The 27,608-nt window shown below is 41.2% G+C and overlaps 1 protein-coding gene across 2 annotated transcripts; it reads left to right on the plus strand.

Annotated features, from left to right (window-relative positions):
• The first annotated feature begins 220 nt into the window (after positions 1-220).
• LOC121362604 (microsomal triglyceride transfer protein) lies at positions 221-27,188 on the plus strand. 2 transcript variants are annotated; one of them, XM_041484240.1, is made up of 19 exons: positions 221-292; positions 475-644; positions 4,925-5,112; positions 5,672-5,815; positions 7,831-7,938; positions 8,688-8,804; positions 9,837-9,976; positions 10,851-11,001; positions 14,322-14,479; positions 15,350-15,518; positions 16,091-16,198; positions 17,097-17,309; positions 18,303-18,514; positions 19,111-19,208; positions 19,310-19,431; positions 20,282-20,509; positions 24,302-24,426; positions 24,778-24,948; positions 25,844-27,188. In XM_041484240.1, exons 2-19 carry the CDS (start codon positions 584-586, stop codon positions 26,010-26,012), a joined length of 2,682 nt encoding a protein of 893 aa, XP_041340174.1. In that variant the 5' UTR covers positions 221-292; positions 475-583; the 3' UTR covers positions 26,013-27,188. The 2 variants fall into 2 exon arrangements, with proteins under 2 accessions (XP_041340174.1, XP_041340173.1); XM_041484239.1 differs by having other exon boundaries at positions 280-644.
• The last annotated feature ends 420 nt before the right edge of the window (positions 27,189-27,608 follow it).

Consider the following 27,608-nt stretch of genomic DNA (forward strand, 5'->3'; position numbering starts at 1 on the left):
AGAAAGAACATTGGTTTAGTATGGTACAATGTAGCAGGCACTGACATCACATCTGAGTCTGTAATGAAGTAGGATCAGATTTTGGGATGGCACTGATAAATCCCATGTACTTCTGCTTCCAGGAAGACCCTTAAAAAACCTCTGCTTCTGTGGTTGCTCAGAGATGATGACAGATGATGCAAGACAGTGGAAACAGTGGTCAGGATCTGGCCCCTGCAGAAACAGACCTGATGGTCCTTTTGTTCAGAGAGAGGAGTGGTGGCAGGATCTCCTGGTTCTTCCAGCACTGGAGGTGGGCTCTGCTGCTCAGAAATGGGGATGTGTGGGCTCAGTATTAAAAAATGAAAGCCGAGGTGATTGATAAAATGGGGCAGAAGCTGCCAGTTACCTTAGTTCTTAATAATTAACTGGAAGTCCTTTAATGAACTTAGTACCTGAGTGTGGAATTTGGAATCTGACCTTTACTACATCTAGATAAACAGTGTGGCCAAGCCTGTGGCTCTCTCTGCAAGCTCCAGTCTCAGCTCACTTCTTGGAGGTTCTCGCACTTCATGCTGCAGTCAGGAGCTCGGCAGAGTCCAGCATGATTCTTCTTACCGTGCTGTTCCTTTGCATCATTTCCACCTACTCAGCCTCTGTGAAAGGTAGGTCTGTACTGGGCTTGGTTCAGCTTCTGCCTCAGCAGAGGCAAAACCAGTGTGTGTATGCAGATCTCTGTTTTGCCTCAAAAATTATCAGCTTTACTCAGACATGCTTGAGTAATACAAGATGCATTTACTAGCTAGGTTTAAGTGCTTGTGGCATTTGTCTCAGCAGAGGTGCTGGAGGAGATGATGTTTTCAAGTGCACAGAGCCAGTGGTGTGGCCAGGAGATCAGAGATCTTGAACTTGCTTAATCAGGACATACTGTGGGGGCACTGACTTCAAAGAGACGCTCAGAAGTTAAACACAGGGAGTGCTCTGTGGAGCAGAGCCAGGAAGTGCTCAGGGCTGTCCAGGTTTCAGCCTCTGAGCAGTTGACTCAGCTACCACTGAAGTCAGTAAGAAGCATCCTGTTAATTTCATGAGAACGTTGCTCTGTAGTAAGTCTTGAAAATATGGATGTCTGCAGAAACCCTGTGAGCAGAGCTTTACTCTGGTGTCCTGACAAAGTCAAGGGTATGAAATCTTGGAGACTGTCTGCTTCAGCAGTGCCAATGTGTGAAGCAAGGAAAGGTGCCTATAGTAGTGACTCTTCATGTACAACTTCACATTAAATTTAGAGGAGCAGCAACCTTATAACATAAGCTGAGTTTTTAGTTTAATGAGGATGTCTTCATCATGAGGGGAAGCAGGGGGAGCACGCCATCCTGGGTTCAGCTGTTAAAAAGGCTGTAGAGATGCTCTCATGGGTGCCACCTCCTGCTGCCTGCAGGGAATCCAAGACACTGTGTAAAAGCACAGAGCAGCAACCTTCCTTCTCCCCTGCCTCTATACACCCTCATGACAGGAGTTATAAAGGAGAGAAAGTTGCAAGCAGTGCCTTTACCTGTGAGTTTATTTCATGAGACTGCCACATTCAGTTTATGGCTAGGTACCAATGTGCCACATTTCTGGTGTCTGATCTTCCCAGCTTCCCCTTAATATCAATTAAACAAAGCTTCTTGATGTGAAGTAATATTTGCTTGTCACATTCCCTAGGATACTGAGCAAGCATTTTCTCTTTAATTAGTCATCCCTTCAGCTCTGCCATGTTTCTTCTCTCTTGTGCCGAGAGATTGAGAGCTAAATTTCTGGCCCAAAGGCCACTTAGGGCTCAGTGCGAGAGCTGGGATTAGGATTAGTGTTTTACCTTTTCATCAGGTCACATGGCCTTTTGGAAATACTGAAACATTATTCTGTTCAATTCAGGTAGGTCAGCACAAGTAAAACTTTCCTACTGCAGTTCCACTTGAAAAATGTTTTCAAATAAGCGGATGGGGTTTGCTTTTTAAAGCTATGTGGTGTCAGAGATAGTGGCAAATATGATTTATGAAGGTAGAGCTAGCAAGTAGTTAGAGACACACATGCTGTGCATGCCATATGTATTAATAAAAGGCACAGGACTTGACAGCTGTCTCTACTCATGCAGTGTAACCTTCTGTATTATACAGTATCATGATTTAATTATAGACTTGGCATGTTACCCTTAATGACAGACACTTAACATTACTAGTCAAACTATGTGTTATGCACTCCACCTTGGAAGCAGCACTTCTGACCCCCAGAGAGCTTGGCTGGGCTGGTGGCAGTCTGTGTGTCCGTCTCTCCTCCCTTCTCAGGTGGTGGGACACTTGCCATCATCTGAAATGTCAATGGCTGCACAGGCAGCAAGGATTCCAGTGCTGTGCTTAATACAAAGGAAGGAGCTTCTAAAAGGGTGACTTGCTATTAGGAAAAGTTTCTATCAGAAAGGTGTTGCAATATTCCTTTCAAAATAGTACTGGTGTTTTCTTCATGGAAGTTGGCATGACAATTTAGTTGTGTTGTTTTGAGTACTGGTTCTGGTCAGTGACCCTGTGCCTCTGCTGTCATCTGTCAAGATCCCCCTTGCCTCTCAGCCTGACCATGCTATTCAGTTGTCTCTGGGGTTCCCCATTTCCTCAGGGATAAGTGCTAACTCTTTGGAACTGCTTTCAATACTGCCTCATTCCTGCTGCTTCTCTTATCACGATCCACTCCTTGACCTACCCTTTCCCAGTCTGGCAACCAAAGGTGCCTTCTGCCCTGGCTCCTGCAGTGTTTTCTATGTGTGAATGGGTGAAAGTTTTCAAAACCTCATGTTCTTCTAGCTCCCAGGAATACTTTGCAATTCTTAGTTTCTTCCATGACACTTGCAAGAAGCTCCTGCATCTTTTGCTCCTCTGTTTCCTTTAGGATGGAACATCTCTATTGTATGTGGGGACAAGCAAATGCTGAAAGGGAGGAGAAGGGAAGGAACTCTTACAAAAAATAATAAAACCATGTATGTGTTCAGCTGTGGGGAAAGGAAAGAGGGTAGGTGAAAGGTGCTTTTAACTGAAAATAGGGAGGGAGCAACACCATGACATGCACCTTAACTAATAAGAGACTTGTCTCTGAGCATCTAGGTAATTTCTCTTGGATGTGCTATTCCCCTACTTTTTTTCATAAGATGGGACTGTGTTTAGAGTGCACCTAGCGGGTGGTATTCCTAAAATCTCAGCCAATACTATGTCCTTGAACTGCAGTTTCTGCTGCAAATGAAGGACATTTTGAACCAGGAAGCAACTGGCTCCAAGGGACTGCAGGGAGCCTGGGGTGTCCCTGAAAGGCATAGCCACCTCTGAGCTGGCACTGAGCACCCTCTGCTCTCAAGGGTAAGGTAGCTTCAAAGCAGGGAACTGGGGAAGGAAATTGGCTAGGAAATTCACAGTAAACCTCCAGGAAGGGTTGCATGCCTCTTGGTGACTTTGTTTTGAAACAGACACACAAGACATGCAAAACCAGACAAGCCCCGTTGTGCCAACATGAATCCTTCAACCTCTCTGGGAAAAAATCAGTAGTTACAGGTTTGGCCTCTCAGATGTAACCAGGCTGAGCCCACTGGGATCACCAGACTTGCTGCCACCACATCCCCAGCTGGCATAAAGTCTGTTTAGTTCTGTAACTTTGCCAGTTTACACAATTTGCAGATTAAACTTGCTGGAGTGTCCATTTTGCTCAGGGAAAAGTTCTTTGAAGCTGACCTTAATCCACTGCCATGGTATCTGAGGGAACAGGGAAACAATGTGAGCAAAGTCTTAATGAAGCAGGGGTTTTGGACTCTTTAAGAACTGCAGAATGTATCCACCCAGCCATGATGGAACTACCCTGTGCACCCACCTAAATGGGCTTTAAAATATTAAAGTGAAATAAGACTGATTTTCCTTTCTATCAATGCAGTGATTTGAAGTTTATTCAAGTGAGTCAGATAAAACAGAGGGATATAACAAAAATGAGGATAGCCTGATGAATCTCTGCAGGGGACTTTGAAGACACTGATTCCATTACAGCATGCTTAAGAATTTTTCTGAGATGTTGTGAGAGATTTTTCTTCTTTCCCCTGCCCTTCCCTGCACTTGTCATAAGACTGAGATGCATCTCCCTGAGGACAGCACTTTGTGTTTCTTAGATTAACTCTGTTGTGAGCTTGTTTCTGCTTTGTACCTCCTGAACTCCATGAAGAAATTTCCAGTGCATTTGGGGGTGTGAGGCTGGTGCTGGGCTGCTTACAGATAGCACCTAAGGTCACTCTGTGTGTGTTTGCTTTGAAAATGTTAAGAGCACTTAGTGTACAGCCAGCTTATTTTCCCTTCTCTTCCCTTTTACATTGCTTAAAATATATAAATTAACAGCAGAGACACAGCTATGGGGACAATTATTTAGTTGAAAGAACAAGAGCTTAATTGTTTTATCTAAAACATACATTCTTAATGTTTTCATCACATTCATGTCACTCTTGGGCAAGACTCTCAATGGAAAGATTTCCAATAAACGTGCAAGAGATGCAGAGAATTATTTGGGTCCAAAAAATCACATCAGTGCATTTCACATTGCTAAGCACACAGATTGCGTGATTATTAACAGTATTTTGAGTTGCAAATAATTTTGAATTAATTTGTAATGCTAATATAGGTGAAGAAAAGAATCTGACAGTCTTAAAGTGAAGAGCTAGAACAAAGGATTTTGCCACCATTCTTAAATATGTATGATCAGTGCCAATTTAATCACAAAAAAACCCCAGCCGCTTCAGTGAGACAGCCTCTGTAATCAAAAGTAGCAGGATCAGTCTCATAAATCTTTTGCTTGTAATTAAATTTTTTTTTTTAAAGGTTTCTTAGAGAAAATGGTAAATTATGAGAGTTAGTAAATTCTAAAATGCTGTTTGTTTTTGCTTTCCAAACAGGGCACACTACTGGGCCAAGCCTAAATAATGACAAGCTATATAAGTTTGCTTACTCAGCTGAAGTCTATGTTGATCAGGTGAAAGCATCGCTGCAAAAAAGTGCAGGATATCGGATTTCTTCTGGTGTGGATGTCAACCTCTTATGGAGAAATCCTGACAATGATGATGACCAGCTGGTCAAAATTGCGGTAATTATTTCCATCAGACAACTTAAAACATACATAATCTTTTCTGCACCTATCTAGCTGCTAATCTAATCTCAGAGAACTCACAGAACATGAGGTAAACCTTTTATTCTCCAGTCTCATCAACTAAACCCAGCTGCTTTGATGATTTAATTCCTATAGAATAAGGTTTCACAAGTGTCTATCTAACATCATTAGCCAGAATTTCAGAATATCTCCTGTATTTAGAAATTGCTTCATACAGCATCTATAGCTTCAAACAACTGGTGTGCAAGCCCTTACCTGAGGGGCAATATGTTGTTCTCAGTTGTAGCTGCAAATATTTCTAAGTGGAAACTGGGTTTGGTACTCAGCTTTCTGGTGAGATTTTCTGGGACTTATTTCCCCAGGGGAGAGCACTGGCTTCTTGTAAACTTTGACATAGTAATCATGGAAGATTAATAATCAGAACCAGAAATGCAGAAATAAAGAACATTTATTATGTGATTTACTCTATCTAGTCTACTCCAGGCCAATTCTACACTGCTGTCTACATTAATTTTCTCTGCTTTTACTTTGCTAGATGAAAGATGTTCAAGTTGAAAATGTGAATGAACGTCCAGCTGCTAAAAACATCTTCAAGGGAAAAAGCACAGAGAAGATCATCGGGAAAGAGTATCTGGAGGCTTTACAGAGGCCCATAATAGTTGAGCTAGTCCGTGGAAAAGTAAGAGCCTGTCTTTTAAAATTCAGTCCCTGAGGAAACATGACACATATCTTTTGTAACAGACTTGAAGAATTTACCAGTTCACTGTTCACTCAGTGTTTTTAACAAGACATTGTGTCCTATCATTCTGTGTGAAATGCAGTAGTTTAGAACAGACTGTAATTTTCCTTCTAGCCCAAGCCTATTGTATGTTGAGAACACCTCACAATGAGGAAGCAAAGAGCAGATTGTCCACAAAGATAGGTACACGTGGGGATATATGCACAATTGCTGTGTGGGATTTGTGCTATTGACTTCAGCGAGGGCAGGATTTTGTCCAAGATCTAAAGGCAGAAAAGGAGATACGATTTGTTATGAGGGATGTTCTACCGAGTCTGTGAAGAACATTGTTAATCACTTTAAACCCTTATCAAGTATTTTACCAGGATGGCTTTTCCCAGCTCTTTGGTTTTCTTATTTACTTCTGTGTCACCTGCAGTTTCAGTAATGCCAAGTTAATGAGCTTGATGCTGAAAGAGCTACAGCCTTACATGTTTTTCCTCCACTGGGAGACTGTCTCCAAAAATCAGAAGAGAAGGGTCAGAGAGCAGATATGTCTCAACACATGCCTGGGTTTTATATCCTGCCCTGAGAGAACACCAAAGCGCTGTGCCAGCTCAGGAGCACCCATGTCCATTTGTAGCTCTCAGTGTCCCCCTTTCTCTGACACACTTTCTCTGAGAAGGGGATTCAAGTACATCCATCCCACTCTCTTTTCCTCTGCAGAGCTGCTTATGAGAGCTGCCCTTGTACTCAGCCTACTCTTCTGCCAGGGAGTGGTGAGGCTCAAGCCGTGGCTGCTCCTGCCTCCTGCCCCTGGTCCTTCATCCTCCTGTTGCTTGTGGCATTAGGCCAAGAGCCCCATTTTCCCCTCTGCAGCCCGAGCAATGCTCGGCAGGTGGGGCAGGAGGGGCTGTGAGAAAGGAGGAAGGTTGAAGGTCACACTCCCTTTTCCCGTTTGCAGAGCGCAGTGAGGGCTGTGACACTCTATCCCAGCAGGATCTTTACCTCCTGCTGTAAATAGGCACTGAGCACATACCCTGGCCGCCAGCTCAGCCTGCTGAATTGCAGCTGCTATCAGTAACTTTCAGACTCAGCCTTGTCATCAGTTTTACACAACATAAAAAGAAACAGGACAGCGCTGGCTGTGAACTGTACACATCCCTACTTGAGAACCAGAAGAGGTACCAGAAGAACACAGTCAGCATGCATCTGCTCCTCATACATTGCACACTTTCACATGCTAAGGCTAAGATGTAGTATTAGAAGCTTGGCCTTTTTCTCAGGTAGTAGGGTCTATATGCTCCTTTTATGATTTCTTTGTGGTATGACAATTTCATCCCTGGCACAGTAATTTCACTTTTCAGGGTTACCCCAAGATAACAGACTGATTGTACTTACAGTTCCAGATAAAGGGGCACTTTTAAAGCACCTTGAATGCAAAGTGGAGGTGCAAAGTCTTTTTACCAGAGGAGAGGCTCAAGCACAATAGTTGACCCATGAAGTGCAAAGGTTGTGATATGTTTGACACGTCATTGTTCATTCTATCTGTGATTTATCTATGATTCATCCTGAGTTTTTGTAACCTGTGATTAAAGTGCAGCAGATATTATGCCCCTGTGGGGAGCAATTACCTGAGGATTATGCAGAAAAATGAGTCGCCTGTGAAAGTATGAAAACTTTCCCATTTCCCATCTAAATTCTCTATAATTCCAGGAGGAGAGATGCTCACTGCACTGAAACTGTACTTAGGTTCAGCTGAAGGCCAAAACGTGTTTGTACTGTTATTGTCAGTTCCTGTAGCCTCTGTAGTTTGCTCAAAATAAGCAAATAACAGATACAAATTCAACTTCCTAATGAGAAAAAAAGTAAAGGGAGTTTTGCTAGAGTGGTTCCTCACTATTCCTTTCTCATTTACCCAGATTTCTTATACACTTTTGAATGGTTTTTATATACTTTTTTTTTCATTCCTACAGGTCAAAACCTTCTACTCATATCAAAATGAACCTGGTTTTACTCAGAACATTAAGAGAGGTCTGGCTAGCCTTTTCCAGCTACAGCTGCATTCTGGCTCTTCCCGTGAGGTATGGTGTTCTATCAGGCAAGATTATCATCACCTGAGGAACAGGCAGAGCCTGATCTGCTCTGGAAGGCAGACCTGTGCTCCTGCTGACTTCAGAAAGTAAACTATGATAGAAATCAGTCCTTTGATAACGTGTGAGGTTAGAGACATAAAGACAGTCTTCTGCATATTTGGTGACACAAATCAAATCGCTGCAATTAGCATAAAGAAGTAGTGCAATCTATTTGATTTAAAATGCCTTTATGAATTTAGCACAATTTGGTAATAAACCACCTTAAACCAGGTCACTATAAAAGTGATTATACTGCTGATTAAAGTTGGTTGATTCCTAAATTCAATTCAGTGGAGTCCCATTCTAAATCTGAGTACCCACACAAAGCCAGCACTGATTTAACTGCATCCATTTAAGTTGCCTTCCATTGTTAAATTTCTAAACCTGTCCCCTTGAACAAAGCTCAAATTTAACTCAAATTTGTGAGTATAGTGTGAGCTACTTGGTATTTCCTAATTATTTTGTTTAAACAGCCATTGTTACTTTTCTTCTTAGCCATCTAATGAACAGTACCCCTGCCAATCCAAAGCAGATAGTTAGAACCACTGACATCCTCAAAACTGTTAAATAAACCCAAGCAGTGCAGCGTCTCAGGTACAGGATTCCAGCAATGGAGAAAATGCTTCATCTTTGGAAGGTGTTGGGGGGTTCCAAAGATAAATTAAAGAAATTGTCCTAATCTAACTCTCTTTTCCAAGGTGGACATTTCTGGGAAATGCGATACTACTTACCATGTGCGTCAAGATCAAGTGACTAAAGTAAAAGACCTGGACTCCTGTGAAATAGAAAGGAAAAGATTTACCAGCCAGAACAGGGTATGATGATTTCTTTAACAAGATAAAATCTATTCTTCCTACATAAAATATATTCTTAGCAGCTACTACTCATCTTCTTAGAAGTCCTTCTAGTATTAGAGGAAGCAAATTCTATAAGTAAATTTTGCAGTTTTACTAGCCCAAATGTCATATGTAGTTCCCATGGAGAGAACAGGAAATGGATTCTCCTGTGGTGTAAAACACTTTGGCCCAGTTGATACAGATGCAGTCATAGTGATAATACTAACCTTTTCCCCATCTGCTGTAAATGCCAGGCAAGATGCTGACTCCTGAATGGAGCCTGGTCAGGCTTGCCTGGAAGGTCAAAGGCTTCCCTAATGCACAGGTGTAATACAGGAGATATGTCGTAAAGGTAGCTGAAGCCCTACTACAGCCCTAGTGTCTTCCTCTGTTAGTAAATGTCTTTCTAAGTAGCCCCTGCTGAGGGCAGGCTGGACACCCGCTGAAGGCACTGGGATTCTCCACATCAGAAACTTTCTCAGCTCAGAGAAGTACAAAGACAGCACACACTCTCTTAATAAACTGCCTTAATACTATGACTGGGTTCTCAATTTTCACACCTACCACAAAGACATCATCTTGTTTACAAAACAAGAAGCAAAGCCAGCCACCTTGTTTGATCTGAGTGTGAACATGACAATCTCATTTACAAGACATTTCTCTGGAAAACATTCTTGTCTTATTTAAAGCATATCTTAAACTAAATGTAGTACTGGGTGTTTTCTCAGTTGCAGCCTGCTCCATAACTTCCTGCCCTGCTCCTACTGTCTTTTACCCTGGTATATACTGAACCTGAAGCACATGGTGTAGAAGTGAGTGACTACTTACTGCAGAGGGAATACTTGAAAACCTGGTTCATAGGCTTAATTTGAGATGCCAGCTTGTATGCACCTTCCTCATATGGCTCTACTTCATTACAGGTCTTGCCCTCATTTGGAACAGTGACCTCTTTTCCTATTTTGTTGTTTGTTGAATAACCCTCTTTCTATTTTATTTTTAAATTCTTTTCAGATCTTGGATGTCAGTACAAAAGCTACATCTGCTACAGTTTATGTGCTGGAAGACAGTTTCATCAAATCCATTAAGGCAGAAGAAAATTTCGTTTTCGTTCTGAATTACCGACGAAAAACAGGTGCCAAAATAGTTTCAAAGTAAGTTGGACAATTGGACTGTCATTGATGGTAAAAGGAGTAGTGGTTCAAGTCAGGTTACATGTGGAGGTCTTACAGAATTGAGATCTAAGGCTGTGAACTCTCCAAGTAAGGATTTAGGTCTCTTTTTTATCCATATACAGCTCCAGCTGTGCCAGGTACCAGGTCCAACTTTGATTAAAGATTCTACCACACCGCAAATAATAAATAATGGCATTCATAAGAAGTTAACAGGAAACAGCAGGAATTGGCCAAACCCTTTTAATCTACCCATTAGTGCTATAGGTGTTCTGTCTTCTCATTTCTCAAGAAATACTTCTGATGGATTTCCATTTCTAGCATGTGAGAGTTTGGAAGTATAGAAAATAAAATCTACTGCATAGAAAGGAAACAACCGTGAAACCTAGATCTGTGTTAGATCCAGACTCCAAAGCACTGAAAGTGTGGAGATACTCATACAAGATAAATTATTCAGGCATCTCAGTAATAGTAGATATTTAAAAGAAAAAGTACATTCAAAAATTTCACTTTCCAGATTTTTTAAGAACAAATATATGAAACATTTCAGAATGTATGTGAATACTGAAGGCTGCTTATCATGTGTTATAAATCTATGCTTTAGAAAGTATCTCATACAGGTATTTTATTGCACATAACTCTATAGCAGTAATTTTACTGGTATCAGCTATTTCTGTTACCTTAATAACCACACAGACATGCCATGTTCTGAACATTTTAAAATAAGACTTCAGTCAGTCTGTATTCTGTATTTTTTTGTCTGTGGAGGGGTTTTTTTGTTTCCTCTTGGTGTGATGTGTGCATCGCTATGCTGATGGTTGGGCTCCAATGGTGTCCTCACTGTGTGGATGTACAGGCAGAGGCTGGAACTGAAGTCAGTCCAAGCTGGGATGGGGCTGATCGCTGCAAAGCAAGTCGCTGGTGTGATCAAGACCTTGGACCCCAATTATGTTGCCATGCCCCTGGAAGCAGAGCCAGTGAAATCTGAATGCAAAAAGTGCCCTTCAGTAAGTAAACACAAGTTCATTGGACATTGGGTTGCTTAGCTGAGCAGGACAAGTGTGAAAGCAAATTTTCTGTCTAAGCAGAACTAGGACAGGTCCAGCATATCAATAAAAAATACACCCTGGAGTAGGGAATACGGAAGTGTTGCAATGGTGCTCACCCCACAAGAGTGTAGTAAGATCTACCACTAAAAGTACCAACCTTTTTGCTCTCTTATAAAGACTGCAATATTTCTCCAGATCACTAGAAAATACAACTCCCTGTTGTTTTATCTCACTTTTGTCAGCCTTGAGCTGGGTTCACCTTATTTCCTCTGGGTGGAAAATTAATTTTAAGATGGCTGACTGTTGTTTGTAAACAGTTTTGTCATGGAGGAACTGAACTGTTCCTAGGAATTCAAGTTCATTAGCCATTTCTCAGGCAGGCTAAGCATTTGTTGGTAGTATATTTAACCTCTTCTTACTACCTGACCCCAAGGAAGTCTTTTGTTTAAAAAATTTTATAGGTATTTTACAAGTATAAAATGGGGCTTTAGTATTCTTGGGGAGTCCAATAATGTTCTCATTTTTCCCTGGGAAAAAAATTGCCTTGTTTTTTTATATTTAAGACATCTGAAGGCTAAGAGCAGGGCACTGTAAATGCATTATCTTTTCTTTTACTAATGATGTTCATCATAAACTAGATTACTACAGTGACTGTTAGCAAACAATATTAATGCTCTTACCACTGAGGAATCAATGGGAACATTAATTTAAGGATCCTTATTCTCTGGGGTTGATAAGCAAGATATAGCTTCTATTCAGCACACATAATTTTAGTCCTCCAGAGATACTCCTTATGAGCACAAATCTGTTCTTGTATTGGAACTTTCGTTAGTTATTTGGAAGTAGCATTACACTGTAATAATTTTTCTTGTCTAATGCTTGTTGAGCCACAGGGAAGACCAAAACCACATATTTGGGGAATATAGAAATGATGCTGCATGTGTGCTGGAGCAGTCCTGAGCAGGGAATATCGAGGCATCCTAAACAGAATAGGGACAAGTTTTTCCCTGACTCTGCCTGTCGGGGTTTGTGCTGACCAATTTGTCACTTGGGACTGAGTTTGTCATAACAGTTACAATTTTCAGACCAAGATAACAAACAGAGGGTATAATTCCAGAGCACTGCCTGGGGACTGAGCTATGTCATTATAAACCTAATGGCACGATGAGAATGAAGTTCTGCTTTCTCACTGTATTTTTCAGTAACTGCTATGAAAAGATGGGCTCTATAAACAGAACACTGTATCCAAAGCAGCAACATAGCATATGGTACTTATATTTCATAGTATACATTAATGCCCTGCTGACATGCTATGCCTTAGAGTTTTACATTCTCAAAGCCCTTTTTAAATTGTAACAGGTATTATCTCTATCTTGATGAATTTGGTAAAATAACCATTACTACCCTAGCAGCACTAGCTTCTCTGAGGTTATGGCAAATGTTTGCACTTAAAATCAGGTCTAGATTTCTGTGTTTAGACAACATAAAGCATGCTCTTTTCAGAAGAGCTCATGCATCTTACACTCTTTTATGCTCATGGTTCCTACGGGGAAGGATTCTTGCCCCTTCTGAAGGTGAGGTGGGTTTGTTCTGTCTTATGCAGCCACCCTTTGTACATTGGTAAACTGTCATGCACTGACATTCAAAAGCAACTCCTGCTCAGTTTAGAACCTCTTGGTTTGGCTGGAGTTTTCCTAGTTTGCCCATAAGACCTCTGTTCTGATCTCTCTGTCAGAGAAACACAGGTCCATGTCCATGCTGAGCTACCATGTGGAAGTGTGTGCATCTTGTGCCTGAATGTTTGAGTTATTAAATCCAAACTACCTGACATGCACATCAGGCGAATGAGGGCACTCAGAAAAGTCAACTGTGAATGGTGTTTTCAATGCCATGGTCACTGCAGGAGATGGCAGCTGCTTCTGAGCACCCCCCAAAAGGAAGGCTTGGTCTCCACTCTCTTTTTCTTGAGATGGGTCCAGCTTGCATCTCCCACCTTGCTTGTCTGTAGGGTATGGGCCAAACTGACTAAGAGCAGCCCACACAGCTGGGCTCTGCACAGGAGAAAATATAGGAGTAATGAGGTTAGAGGTTTTTTTTTTGTTTTTTTTTTTTTTTTTTTTTTTTTTTTGCTGGATGCAACTTCAACAGGGGGAATAAAAAGTGACCTATATATTTATCGGATTTCAGTTAATAATAGCAACATTGACCTTGGTGCTAAGAACTAATTACCAGTTGAGGTTAAAAGACCCATCTGTGCCTCAGAACATGAGCTCCTCCCAGCTGGTCATTAATCCTCAGGAAATATCCTATGTCTCAATCATTGTTGCCTAATTATTGTTTGTTACAGTCAATAGAAGTTGCACTCTGTACTGATGAATGATACTTCTAATTGCCAGCAGGTTCAAGTGCTATTGCCCAACACAAAATCCACAGAGGGGAACTATTTTAGTGAAGGTCAGATGGGTGCTACTGTTATTTCCCACTCAGGAAAACTGCAGTAAAGACTGCTGCAAAGAACAGCTGAGTTTTCACCAAGGAATGTTCTCGATAACTTGAGATAACAGAGGCAAAGGCGAGGGAGAGAAGAAAGGTCAAAATACTGGCACCAGTTTCTTATGGGAGTGTATCTGGAAGGACAGATATGGGTGCTTTGCTACCATGTTGACTCCTTCAGGTAAAAAATGTGATGTGGGAATAAATACAGCAACCACCATCTTACCTTTCATTTTGTGCAATAGCTACAAATCCCTTTTTATGAAAGTTTATGAATAAAAAGTGGGAATAACTTCTTGGACATTTAATCATGTTCTATACTAACCCAAAATTACCATCTTCTCAAAAAACATGATTAATTGGTGATTTGGGGATTGTGCATCTCCCTTTTTTTTAAAAAAAAAATCTACTTAGGAAAAATTTGGAACATAAGGCAAGTGCCATATTCATCAGAAAGCACAGGAAATTTGCAAGAGAAGAGAATTCACTTTATTCCAGTTACAGTATAAATAAATTTTATTGTTTCAAAAGAGATTGCGGTTGAGGTCATGTATGACATGAGGAAAATACTAAGGAGTTGGAAGAGAGACAGCTATAGAAAGATTTCTAAGATATTTGTGCTGGGATATCATAAATTACCTAATACTGAGCTAAAGTATCATCAGTCTGTTGGATTTCAGCTACTTTGAGCAACAGCTGGCCTATATATCTGCATTTATATAGTCTGATTTTGAGAACTGAAACCACAGTCTGAGAGATTTGACATAATATGAATTGTTTTGCAGCTTTCTGAGCACTGGCAGAACATCAGAGAACAAATGCATCCTGACAAACTTTCCAAACCTGAAGCAGCAAAAAGCTTTTTGTCCTTCATTCAGAACATTAGAAAAGCTACAAAGGAGGAGATACTGAAAATTATTAAAAGTGAAAATAAAGAATTTCTGTAAGTTACCATGAATAAGCTTTTAAAAGGTTTAAGTTACTGAATAATGCAGAAGGGCAAATTGCATACAAAGAGATTGAGTTCTACTAGTGATGTCATAGCAATGCAAACCCAATGTTCAGTACTGTCTACAGGAAAAGGATTTTTTTTTTTTAAATTATGTTTGTTCTTGTAATATAATAAATTTTCAGCACACCCTTCAGCCACCAGGGTTGTATCTACAGTGCAAGGCTCACATGCTTTGTAGTTTAGCCAAAGGTTCTCAAACCAAATGGTTGTTCTCAAACACCCTATAAGTTGTTCTTGACTTCCATTTGTTTCCTTCAATAGGAAATACAACAAAAAAGGGGAACATTGATGCCTGGGAATTGTCCTAGTATTAGAGTTTGGTTGTGAGCAGCATGAACACTGAAACTTGAGAGTTGAAAAGCATTTCTGAGTCATATGGTCAGGATCTTTCAAATAAATTGTAGCAGTTGTTAGCAATGAGGACAAACCTGAGAGTCACTCAGGTAGCACAGAAAGAAGCCTTTTCTCTATGTGTTATTGTGCATGCAATACTATAACACTTCTTTATATTTACAACCTTTTCCTGTAAACTTTAATACACTTGTGATAGTTGGGTTTTTAAACTTCTTTTGGTCCCCTATTTGCATAAATTCAAATACTATCCGTGGATATGAGTTTGTGTACCATTTTGAGGTGAAAGTTCAGGGACACTTTTTCCAATAAGAGTAAAAAGATTCTCTTGCTGGCAATGAAGAGTTGTTTCAGTACATTAGCTTCTTTCTCTCAGTATGCAACCAAGTCTTTTCAGTATTGACTGGCTCATTGCAAGGATATGTTCATTTAATTTGCACTTCTTTGTAGTCCACAGGTAGTGGATGCTGTAACCTCAGCTCAGACCCCAGAATCACTGGAGGCCGTGCTGGAGTTTCTTGACTTTAAGGATGCAAGCACTTTTATCCTGCAGGAGCGGTTCCTGTATGCCTGTGGATTTGCTTCTCGCCCCAGTGAAACGCTCCTGAAGTCATTAACTGTAAGTCCAAGGACAAACCAAATACAACAGAGCTAATTCTCCTATGCCTTGTCCCAGTCAAAGGGGAAGAGAAGAAGAAACAACTGCTGTTGTTTCTAATTTTCCTTTCTTTATGCCTTCCAGGGTTTCCTATAAGTGTGCTATTAACGTAGAGCCTGCAAACAACAAACATTCCTATACCCAGACTAAAAGTCTATTTACTTTGTGAAATATTACCAAAATCCATTACTTGAAAAAGAAACATAATACTGAATGTTAGGAAAATAATTTGAGGATTGTTTGATTGTTGCCTTATGAAAGTCCTGCAATCAGAACTGTAAATCCCTTTTTCTTTTTTTCCCCCAAATGAATCTACTTGAGACACTGAATGTAACTCAAGGTGAAAATGGCACTGAGTTATTATAGGTAATATATATGTAATGATAGAGCTGTGCTGTGCTTAACCTGAGCCCCGGCCATCATGGTAATCACTGTGTTAATGTTCACAGAAAATAAGGGAGCCTGTTGAACCCACAGCAGTGTGGCTTGTCATGTTTACTGAGACACTAAACAGCTTTGCTTTTGCATGACAGGAGAAGTTCAAGGGGGATGTCGCCAGTCAAGAAATCAGAGAAACTCTCGTCATTGTCATGGGAGCACTCATTAGAAAGCTGTGTGACAGGGAAGGCTGCAAGCTGCCAGTGAGTATCTGATGGTCACTGCTGCCCAAATGCTGGTCTGCAACACGCAGGGCTGATACCTGGTGACATTACTGGGGGAGCATGACAGACATGGGAAGCAGATTCTCCCACTTAAAATAAGACCATGAACTCCTATGTTTGATAGAGGATTGTATTTTTTTTTAATAGTGACTTCTACTTTGTCAGATTTAGGCTTTAATCTTGTCTCTTCCCATTTCTGTGGCTGAACCTGTCAGCAGAAGCAGTGCTTGTGCTGCCTTGTCCAAAAGCTTTGCATATCCTCAGAGAAACACTGGCAAACTCAGGATCTGTTTATTATTTGCAATAACCTTAGGTTATTTCACCTCTGTGAAGAAAATTCATTGATTCAAGTACTCATCTATGCCCTAAACATGCAGAGAAGGAGGAAGACTTTTACTGTGAGCATGAGCTGAGTAGATACTGGTGTTAGAGGATGAGAACGATCAGACAAGGCTGCTGGATCTGTGTTGTTCAGCACTGCAGCACACTGCTGAAAAGATAGAGAGCCCTTTTAATTACCTGAACAGGCCCTTTTAATCTCCCTTGTTAATTGCCAAGTAGTTTTATAACATTATGTTATGAGGCACTGAAGAACACTTCCCTTGCCTTTTTATGTGGGGACTTGTTGGCCCTACGAGGAAGACTTCTGAAGTCCCTGAATCAGGTCAGGAGCAGCTGGCAAGTGATAAAACTCTGGATCAGGTGTCACTGTGGCTGCAGTCACTTTGGTTATGCTTGAAGGGAGCCACCAATGTACAAATTAAACCTTTGCTAACCCTGTGCCACAAAAACATGCCAGAACCCAGCCCCTTCTACTCCTGCGAGGGGAAAAAGGGAGGTTTATGATCACCACTTAATGTGCTGTTGATTTTCTTAGGCTGTTGTGGAGGCCAAAAGGTTGATTCTAAATAGGCTGGAGAAGGCCAATAAAGATGACAATGTGCAGATGTACCTGCTGGCACTGAAGAACGCGCTCCTTCCCGAGGCAATTCCAGTGCTCCTGAAGTATGCTGAGTCAGGAGAAGGGCCCATCAGCAGCCTTGCTGCCACTGCCTTGCAGAGATACGATCCTTCTTTTCTCACCAAAGAGGTAAGAAAATATACTGCCCAAGAAAAGAGGTGCAGGAGACTGTATTAAAGACAGAGGGTAAATTTCTTGTCATCACCAACATGGACAGTGAGGATGAGTACAGTCTCAGTAAGTTTGCCGATGGCACCAAGCTGTGTGGTGCAGTCACCATGCTGAAAGCAAGGAATGGACTGGTGGACACGTGCTAGTCAGCCCTCGGCTCCAGGGTCACACACAGCCACCAAAGGTCGCATGCAGTCTGCAGGAAAAACGGGGCTCTGCTCGCCAGAGGGAGCACTTGGGCACCTGTGCAGCCCCTCTTCTTTCTTGTGCTTTCACACACAAAGTAAGAGAAGGGTAAAATAGCTGCATTTTACCCTGCAGCCTCTAAGACTAGGAAAAGACATAGAAAATAGTGGGACAAGAGGTCCTGCCTCTGTTGCATTACCTTGCATTTCATTTCATGCAATTTCACCTGCTGCTGGCCATTAGGATTGAGGCTGTCAGGGTGCTGCTCTGCAATGAGCATGTTGGAGCCATTCAGTGGGACTACATGGCTTTCCATAGACTCCCCTGTAAAAAAGATGTGTCACAATCTTCTCTGGGACACACCACCACAGGCACTACTAGGAAATTTAAATAATTCTTGGTTTTTAAAGTACATTTTTCCTTAACAGTCAAGAAAATCTCTGTCTTACCGCTGCCACATTTGTTCTTAGTGCTGCTACTTATTTACAGCCCTGCTTTGAAAACCAGTGTGTAAGGCTGTATTTGGTCTGTGGCTGAGAGAACATAACAGATGTCCCACTTGTCCTTGTGGTCACTGAGCTATACATGTCTCAACATTCCAAAAGGACCATGAAAAACATGATGCTGAAAATATATCCTTATGTATTAGCCTTAGCTATGGAGCTAACTAAGCTAACTTAAGCTGATATTATAAACGAGATTCCAACCTGTACTTTGCCCAGTCATCTGCATGAGCACTGCGTGAATAATGTGTTTCCTGACCAGGTGAAGGAAACAATGAACAGGATATACCACCAGACTCGCAAAATCCACGAAAAGACAGTGAGAACCACAGCAGCTGCCATCATCTTAAACAGTAACCCATCCTACATGGAAGTGAAAAACATCCTGCTCTCCATTGGGGAGCTGCCTATGGAAATGAACAAGTACATGCTCTCCATGATCCAAGATATACTGCGCTTTGAAATGCCTTCAAGGTACATTAAGTTCAGTGTAAATAAACACAGCCCTTCCTTACAAAGAACACACAGGTTCTCATTAATTACTAAAAGAGAGTATAAAGGGATAACTTATTTTTATGGCCCTTGACTTGTTATTTCAGAATAAATCCCTTAATTTCAATGTAATTATTTTAATAGGTATTCACATTTTCACAAGTACAAAAAAATAATTTGGCATCTGACTTGCATTACTGTGAAAAATGTCTTCTGTTGATCTCCCTTCTCTCAGTTGGTCCCTTGCTTTTATATTTTCAGAACTAGTGATGCGGAAAAATTTTAAACATCACAGTGTGAGAATGAAAGTAATCAATATATATCTTCTTCTTAAAACCATTAATTTTCAAGTAAGACCTTCGCCTTTCTTGTTATGCCTGGAGGGAGTACCTAAAATTGAGAGACTCTGGGTTAGGGCAGATTTTTAGTGGGAAAAGGTAAAGGTTTTGAAGACCCTCTTTCCTACTGGGAAATTCACCCTCTCTCAAATTTTATCTTTCTACCAAAAAGTAATACATGTAGTACTGTAACATTTTTGTATCTCAGTGGTTTTGTCTGTTTGTTTTGAAATCCCACAGCAAAACAGTTCGGCAAGTTCTGAAGGACATGCGTTCCCACAACTACGATCGTTTCTCCAAGATGGGCTCTTCCTCTGCCTACACTGGATATATCACACGTATGTAACCATGAAGCTGCCCTTGAACCCTCTTTCTATTCCCAAACATTTCATTAATCCACTAGTGTAGTCACAGGTACCTTCTTTCTTTTTTAATTAAGGTGGTCCTGATGTATCGTCCACATACAGCCTTGACATCCTCTACTCCGGCTCTGGCATTTTACGGAGAAGTAACATGAACATCCGTGTTTTTGACAGAAGCACTGACCTTCATGCCATCCAGGTAACTGCCACACTGTGCATAATCACTTAGCCAGTATGTGGTCCTTTTCTTACAGCTTCTAAGTGAATTCAGCTAATGCTTAAGACCATAAGGTTTGCTGCACTGGGCAGAGAAGAAGCCAATAACAGGGGAAAACCAATAATAGGGGAAAATCCCACAATGTGGCATATGTTTGCCATAAACAAAACAACAAAACAAGTGTTTTGTCCTTCATCATACATCGTGGTCTGTGTCTGTATAAAGCCTATGCTGTTTATCTGATGTAATCAGTAAAAGCTTTGTGAGTTTGTAAAATCAGGTGCCAGTTAAGGTATGTCATAAAATGGAATTTCAAGGGGCAGGTCAAATGTACAAATCAAAGAGATTTTCATGTCTGTGTTTTACACTTTTCTTAATATTGGCAAGAACCTTCAGTATTGTAATTCTCCTAAATTTATGCAGGACAAAAAATTGTACAGTGGAACATCTCTGGCTTTTCCTCCCAGCTCTCCCTGAAAAATAGTTATCTATGAAATATAAGAAGTAAAGTTATATATAGGAATATATATTTCCTATATAGTTATATAAGAAATAAAGGAAAATGTGTTTGAAAGGAAACTAGTCTCAGGATTGTGGTCTGCATGTGGATAAATTCTGCTCAGCACCCAAAGGGCAAAAACATGGCGGGAGATTATTTTATTTTCCATATTTCCATATGCACTTCCTAGTTCCATTAAGTCTTAACCTCATACCTTTTCCACGACAAGTACACAGAATTAGTTATTTAGACATTAAGAAAATATGTGGTGTTGTTAATAGTCTGAGTCAGGCAGGATTTTTTCATTGATTCTTTATCACTGTTCCTTCGTAGGTGGTTCTCGAAGCTCAGGGTCTGGAGTCCATAATAGCTGCAACTCCTGATGAAGGCGAGGAAAACCTGGACTCCTTTGCTGGCATGTCAGCCATTCTGTTCGATTTCCAGCTCAGGCCAGTGACATTTTTCCAAGGGTATGGTGATTTAATGTCTAAAATGCTCTCAGCAACTGGAGATCCCATGAATGTGGTGAAAGGACTTGTCCTCCTCACAGATTTCTTACAGGTACTAACAGCACACTATTTGCTTCTTTTTCTGTCTCTTAAGCACAGATGGTTCCTCCCCCACACTGCTATTGTAGGACAGCTTATTTTCTTTATTCTCAATGCTGATAAACCTGACCAGTGTCACACAGGTTACCTTTACTAGGAGAGCAATAGAAAAGTCATGGGTATTAAAAACCGGAATGAAATTACATGAAAAGCAACCTAGGACAAAGGTGAGAACAGATATTTTGGAAAATAAAGCAGAAACTTAACAAAAGCAAATCCAGCTGAGTTTCCTGTTGAAAACTCATATTGCACTCAGCTATGACCTCCCCTCCCACAGTTCCTTGTAATACAGTATTGTCCCATGTGACCACCTAAGTTTTCCTCTTCACAAGTTGTCCAGGGACCTTGTGTCCAGTTAGGTAATAATTGTCAGGTGAATGAATCAGATAACTATCCTTCAAAGAACAATGATAAGAGGTCCAAATTTCAACTGTTTGTTTCTAGGCAAAACAAGAAATTAAAATGAGGATTACACAGTTTTTATGCAACGGTCACTCCAAATGATTTGCTAATTTTGTGCTTAAATAGATTCACATATAAATATAACTGGCTACATAATGTGTTATTGGAGGACTAAGAATCTAGACATCTCTCTCAAAGTGCAGGGTCAGCACTTAGTTTGATATTTTTGCTCTTCCCAAGCTGGGATCTCCTTAGAACCTGTGGATTTAACAGCTATACTCAGCTCACAAAACATCTGCGGTCTCAAACTTTACTTTTGGCTTTTCCCACTTAATTCTTGGCAAAAGAAAATGCCACAAGTATATGATGAGACAATCCACTGTGCTCAAATTTACACAGAAACACCCTCTGCACATAACAGGTTTCCCCATCCAGAACCCAGCTCAGCTCCTTCTAATGGTATTTTAAGTCCAGAGGGCTACCCAAGTAGTGCCCAAATTGGCTAACTAAAGCTCATTCCAACAGTGCTTTACAGTTCACACGCAGATTATGGGCAAAAACTTTACTGTGACCTATTTAACAAACAGACCGCAGAGGTGAGAAAGATAATCATGTCTAGTCCTGAGCATAGGGAGCATTTAGAGAACTAAATATTTCCAACTGCTGTGCATGCACGAAGCTCCAGACATACTCTGGCTGAATCAGCTGGCTGGGCACCCCTAGAGCTCTGTCCGCCAGCAAATTCTCCACTCCTTGCCTTTGGAGAACCTCTCAAAAGTCTGGGGCAGCCAGGGCTGGGACTGTGTGCCATTTTTAACAATATCAGGGTGCAGTGATTTCAGTCAGTCACTGCCTTTTTGGAAGCCTTGGCAGCAGTGTCTTACCTCCACACCCCACAAGGGCAGGAATGGTTTAAAGCACTGTAGAACACGGCTTCAGGCTGAGCTGCCTTTTAAGCACAGCCCATCTTTCTCAGAGTGGTCTTATAGCTACACTCCACCTCAACAGCACATCAACATGGTTTTGGCACTTCCATGTGGCCACAGTGTTGTTTGAGCGCTAAGAATAACCAGAAGTTGTATTCCTGCTACAAAATAAACAGCTCTCATAAAACTGTTTTCGAGACTCCTAAGTCACCTGCAGTAAAGTTCAGCAGTGTTAACAGTTCTCCTAGACAACCCACCTGCCAGAAGCCCAGAGAAATTAAATACTGTATTGATAGGTCAGAGAAGCCTCTTGAAAGCCAGACCCCAGTGGAAGGTAGCCAGTTCCCAGAGAAGTGCTTGTTGCAGCCATCTCTGCATTGCATTACAATAAGGTTGCATTGCAGTGCAGTACATAAAGACACTTTCTTATTGAAACATGGCACACTTCAGCATTTTAAACAGTAACAAATGACTGATTCTGATCTTTTGGGTCACGTTTTCCTCTGCAAATGAAACACAAAGCTTAAAATAGGAAAGCAAAGGAAAATACTTCTCCTTAGGAGGCTGGGTCCCTGTGATTTACACCTCCCATCAGCCTGGATTGGATTTGCACATGAGACGAGGGACAGGGCTGAGCTATAAATAAGGAAATAGATGAGCTAGTAAAAACACAAGACCAGTGCCCCTTAACTTCTCTGCTGGTTGCAGTGACAAATACAGCTTAATTCTAGGTAGCATTTAAGTCTTGAACCATGCAGCCTTTGTAAACCCAGCCTACTTTAATATTCTTGGGTGCTATTTGACAATACACCTAAAAATATCTGCTCCTCTGGTTGTGTGTACATATCTCTGCCAGCATGTATACTGTTACCTCCTCACTCATTAGCAGCTGCCCACCAATCCAGTCCCAATTAAAAGCAAAGTAAAATAAAGTAAAACAAGCTTTATGTCCACACCTAAACAGACCAACAAGGGAAGTATTTTATGCCCCATTGCAGTCAGTATAAAAACTCCCTTTGATTTCAGAAAGATTTTGATTTCAATCCATGATTTTAACTTGGATGAAAATAAGAAATCAGAGCATCATATGACCACACTTGCTGGGGTCACATTGGATTTATAAGCCACAGCCAGCCCACTGCATTCTTTAAATCTCAAGCCCACTTTAGCAGCAACTGACTGCCAAGGTGGCTCTGCCAAGCTGGTTCTGTCAAGGAAATAATTTCAAGGATAATTAACTTACCTTAAAAGGTGAAGTAACCATGTACAGCTACCATAATTATCCGAGTCTTCTATTACAGCCAGATAACTTTAATATTCTGAACAAAAACCTTCCCTGGTGTTGCTCCTTGCTATAGGGATTAGGAAGCTAGGCTGACTCTCTACTTGCTTCTTTCTGAAATCTTGGAATAGCATTAGTTGGAGCCACTGAACTACTGAATAGCTAAGAGGAGAATAGAGACTTCTAGGGTGCCTGGACATCAAAAATGGGCAGGAAATTCACATTCCCACGTGTCCTATAAAGGCCTGCAACATTACAGGTGCTGAGGGTGCCATAGGCACAGAAACCTGAGAGGAGAGAGAAAACCATCTGTGAGACTGGAGAAGGTGTCCTGTGAGGCACATGACCAAAATAAACTTTTCCCAAATGAATATTTCTTTTAAAATGGTGAATTAATCCACTAGTTCTTAGGGAAGCAGGACAGCTATATAAAGGGAGCTAGATTGCCAAACTGGGTGAACCTTGAAATCTTGGCTGTGTGTCAAACCTTAAAAGGAATGAACTGCCATGACCCTGAGCTGTATTACCACTTCCGAAATTGACTGTATGGATGTGTTTCCAGTCCAGCCTTACAGGTTTCATGAAGCCATGAGCACATTTGATATTTGACAGGAAATGCATTTAATGCGAATTAAGGCGCATTAGCTGATGTGTTTGGCCACCCAGCCACTGAAGACATAATTCCTGTCATATGGTGGGTTTGGAGCCACTGCACAAGTGGCAGCATCCTACTGTGCCAGTGCAGGACTGCTCAGGGGTGCTGGGCACACTGCACTGCACTGTGCTGGGCTTCCAGCAAGGACTTCAATCTGATTCAGCAGGAGTGCCGTCACAGCCTCCGTGGGGCTTGCGTGGTACCTCTTGGAGACATGATATTCCCTGCAGTGACACTCCATGCAGAAATCATGCCAGCTGGCACACAAGGGAGAGGGGAAGGGTGCAAGGTGCCTTGCTGTAGCTTCATCCCATTTTTGAGGGAGGGAGGTGCACCAGGATGTTTTGTCCATCCTTTCGGAAAATCCCTCTATTCCTTTTTGTTCCTGCAAAATGGCAAGTGCTGTGAGTGCAGGACCAAAGGGAATGAGGAGACCTCTGAGGTCTGCAGTCAGTAACCTGTGCTTTCCCGTGTCTCCAGGAAATCCAGCTGCAGTCTGGGCCCACAGCCAGTGCAGAGTTCATGGGTGGACTGGCCATCGACATCTCCGGAGGGATGGAGTTCAGCCTGTGGTACCGGGAATCCAAAACCAACGTCAAGAACCGGTGAGATACTCCCAGCACACGCTGGAGCTTAGACAGCTCAGGCTTCTGAGCCAAGGTAGCACCAATGAGACGAATTTAAATATAAAAGACCTAGTAAATGAGTTAAAATTTAGCAATTAAATAAATATAATTAAATAGTTATGTGCATAGGAGAATGTCTGTACTTCTCTTTTCCTTTCCACCTGGATAATACCAGTTCCCACTGGTCTCCTGTGAATTTATGTGCCTTTACGTGAAGAACAGGCTCTTTTGAGGGCAGTTTTTATGCATGTATGCTAGGACTGTTTATAATTCAATTTCCTCTTTTTTAATGTGTTTTGAAACAATTGTAATGCCTACTTTTTTTTGTAGGGTAGCCGTGTTTATAGCTGGTAACACCGAGGTGGATTCCTTCTTTGTAAAAACTGGTATGGATACCACTTTGGAAACAGAAACAGCTTTAGACTTCATCTCCACGGTGCAGTTTTCACAGTACCCATTTTTGGTCTGCATGCAGATGGATAGAGTGGACTCTCCATTCAGGTAAGAACTAAGAGTACACACTTTCTGAAGTGTCTTTCCAGCCAGGTGCTGGAACTTTTGGTTTTCACAGACACGAGATTAACCACTGAGGCCAAATTCCAGCCTAACACGATGAGGTGCAGTGCAGGCTGTTACACACACTGACCTCTCTGCTAACCCATTCCTCCCTGTCCCTCACCCCTCAGATTCAGAAATAACCTTTCTGAAGATCACAACTGATCAGCCCTGAATGTGCACTTCAGTTCAATTTTTAAATTTGATTTTGCAAGTGAACTAACTTAAGTGGCAGGACAGTAGTGCCCTTGTGTGCAATCAGTGTTGATTGATGGTGATCTCAGGCTTTGCCAGCAGTAGTTCTCTATTATACTTTTGAGAAAGGAAGTGCAAAGCCATACATGAGCTGAAGTGGAAAGTTCTCTTCATCATCTGCTATTTACTCATGTCAACAAAAGTACCTGGTCTGGTACTCCTGCAGCCATTGTGTTCCATCATGCTTTATTAAGGCATCAGTTTTCCTGAAAACTAAGCAACTGTGTAGTAAGGTTTAAAAGATGCTCTTCAGTAGCCAAATAATAGTAATTAAATTGCCTTCATTGGGCATACTGCTCTCTCCTAATCCCTATTTGCTAAGACCTAAGGAAGATAACATTTGTAGAGCCTGTGCCAGATTTCCATTCAGGTTTTTCTCATCCAAGAAATGGTTAAAAACCTGAGAGGATTTAAAGACTTTGAGAACCTTCAGGAAATCCTACGAAAACAGTGTCTGCTATTCTGCAGCTACTAGAACATCTGCTCACTGGGGAAGGGCCACCAGGCTGTGTGCAAGGTGTTTGTAACGGGGTGCAAGCTCTGCGCAGAGCTGCTGATGCCAGAGCGCGCTGCTGTGTCTTTGCAGGACTCACATGACCAAGTATGAGAGCCTGCCCTCTGGCAGGCGCTACACCGCCAGGAGGGGGAAGGCAGCCACGCTGGCAGGGAATGAATACCCTCTCCACCAGGAAAACTCCAACATGTGCAAGAAGGTGTTCGGAGCAAAGTCTGACTCTGCTGGCAGCTGGTTTTGAAAGCAGCACCTGGGCTCCTGCTTTCCTGAGTCCCTCAATGACTTAGGCCTGCAGACACCTTACCAACGTGGAGCTTGACCTTGCACTGCTGCACTTAATGGGAAATTTGCCATTGATTTCAACGGGCCGGGATCAAGCTCTCAGTGCGTGCACAGTGTTTACATATCAAACTATATTTAAAACTTTTGTAAAAAAAAAGCCCTAAGGCAAATAAAGACCAATTTGATAGCATTCCGTGCACTCCCGTAAGGGTGGTGCTTGTTCTTCATTTTTACATTCTTGTGGCCAAAAGCAAAAGTAACCCTTCATTTTTTTTTTTCCTTGGGGAATACAGAAGTCTGTGTTTTTGATGTGTGGGAAGAACAATTATGATGTATAAAGAATGATTATTTATAAATGTATTTTAAAGTATTTGGGTGTTTTAGGCCTATGACCTAACCCCATTCAAATATCCAAGTACAATTAACATCCAGATAGGACCATGAATTCCTGCTTACTCAGTATTGCCTGTTTACAAAAAAGCAGGTGTTATTTGACATGATTTTAAAGGATTTTGTGGGGTTTTTTTTAAGCAGGCAGAACTTGATTATTATTATTTATCTTTTGGAGTTTTTTTTTTATTAACTGCTGTAGTTAAATACAATTGATTAACAGTGTGGGGTTATGTTTCCAGAAAGAACTTACAGTTGCCTTAATTCTGTTCTCATTGAAATCAATGGTGTAATTTCTGTAGCTACCAGAAGCAGGAGCAGAGTTAAGCCAATACTGGCAGCTCATCAAGGCTGCCTCCTAAAAATTTGTCTCCCTGTGTGTAATCAAGGCAGGGGCATTTCAAAAAATGAGCATGCACTAAGGCAATTCTGAACTATGAAGAAGGAAAGGATCTTCAAAGAAATAGATTTTGCATGCACAGTCTGGCAAAGCTTGTGCTGAGCCAGAACATTTTCTTCTAGGTAAGTTAGGCTTGTATTTCAATGCAAATTATAATCACTACTCAGAGAAGTCCTCTGATTAAAATTACTTAGACACTTCAAACAGTGTCTTCATAGGATCTGTGGGAAAAAAAAAAGTTTTACATCAGCATTACAGATTAAAAAAGAATATACCCCATCCCAGCTCAGCTGACCTCTGATCCATCTGATTTAATTTTTTATAGGACAAGGTGGGCAAATGCTGAAGTAAAATTAAAAGCCAAGAAGAATTGATTATTTTTAAAAAACCCAAACCCAAAAGCAGGCAGGAAAAACTCATAAATTGTCATGAAAAAATTTTATTACAAGATTAAGAAAAAAATCCAAACTCTTTTGTGTTGTAAAAAACCAAGAGTGCAGAAATCTGCAAAAATCAAACTGTCAGTGGGATGAAATGGTCTGCTTGTTGTCTTTCCTGAAAATGCTGGCACATTTCTAGTCAAAGCCTAAATAAAACAGGTTAAAAATACAGTGTGAAGAAATTGTTTCCAGTCTTATTGTCTGTTATTTCTGGGTAGGGAAAGCCTCTCATTGGGGAAGGAATGCTGTTGATTGGAGTAAGAGGAACCATTTTACTCACCTTCACAATATGAAGCAATAACTTAAATTGGCACTCACATCCCGG

The sequence above is a fragment of the Pyrgilauda ruficollis genome, unplaced genomic scaffold (assembly GCF_017590135.1).
Source record: "Pyrgilauda ruficollis isolate IOZ18807 unplaced genomic scaffold, ASM1759013v1 scaffold65, whole genome shotgun sequence".
NCBI lineage: Eukaryota > Metazoa > Chordata > Aves > Passeriformes > Passeridae > Pyrgilauda > Pyrgilauda ruficollis.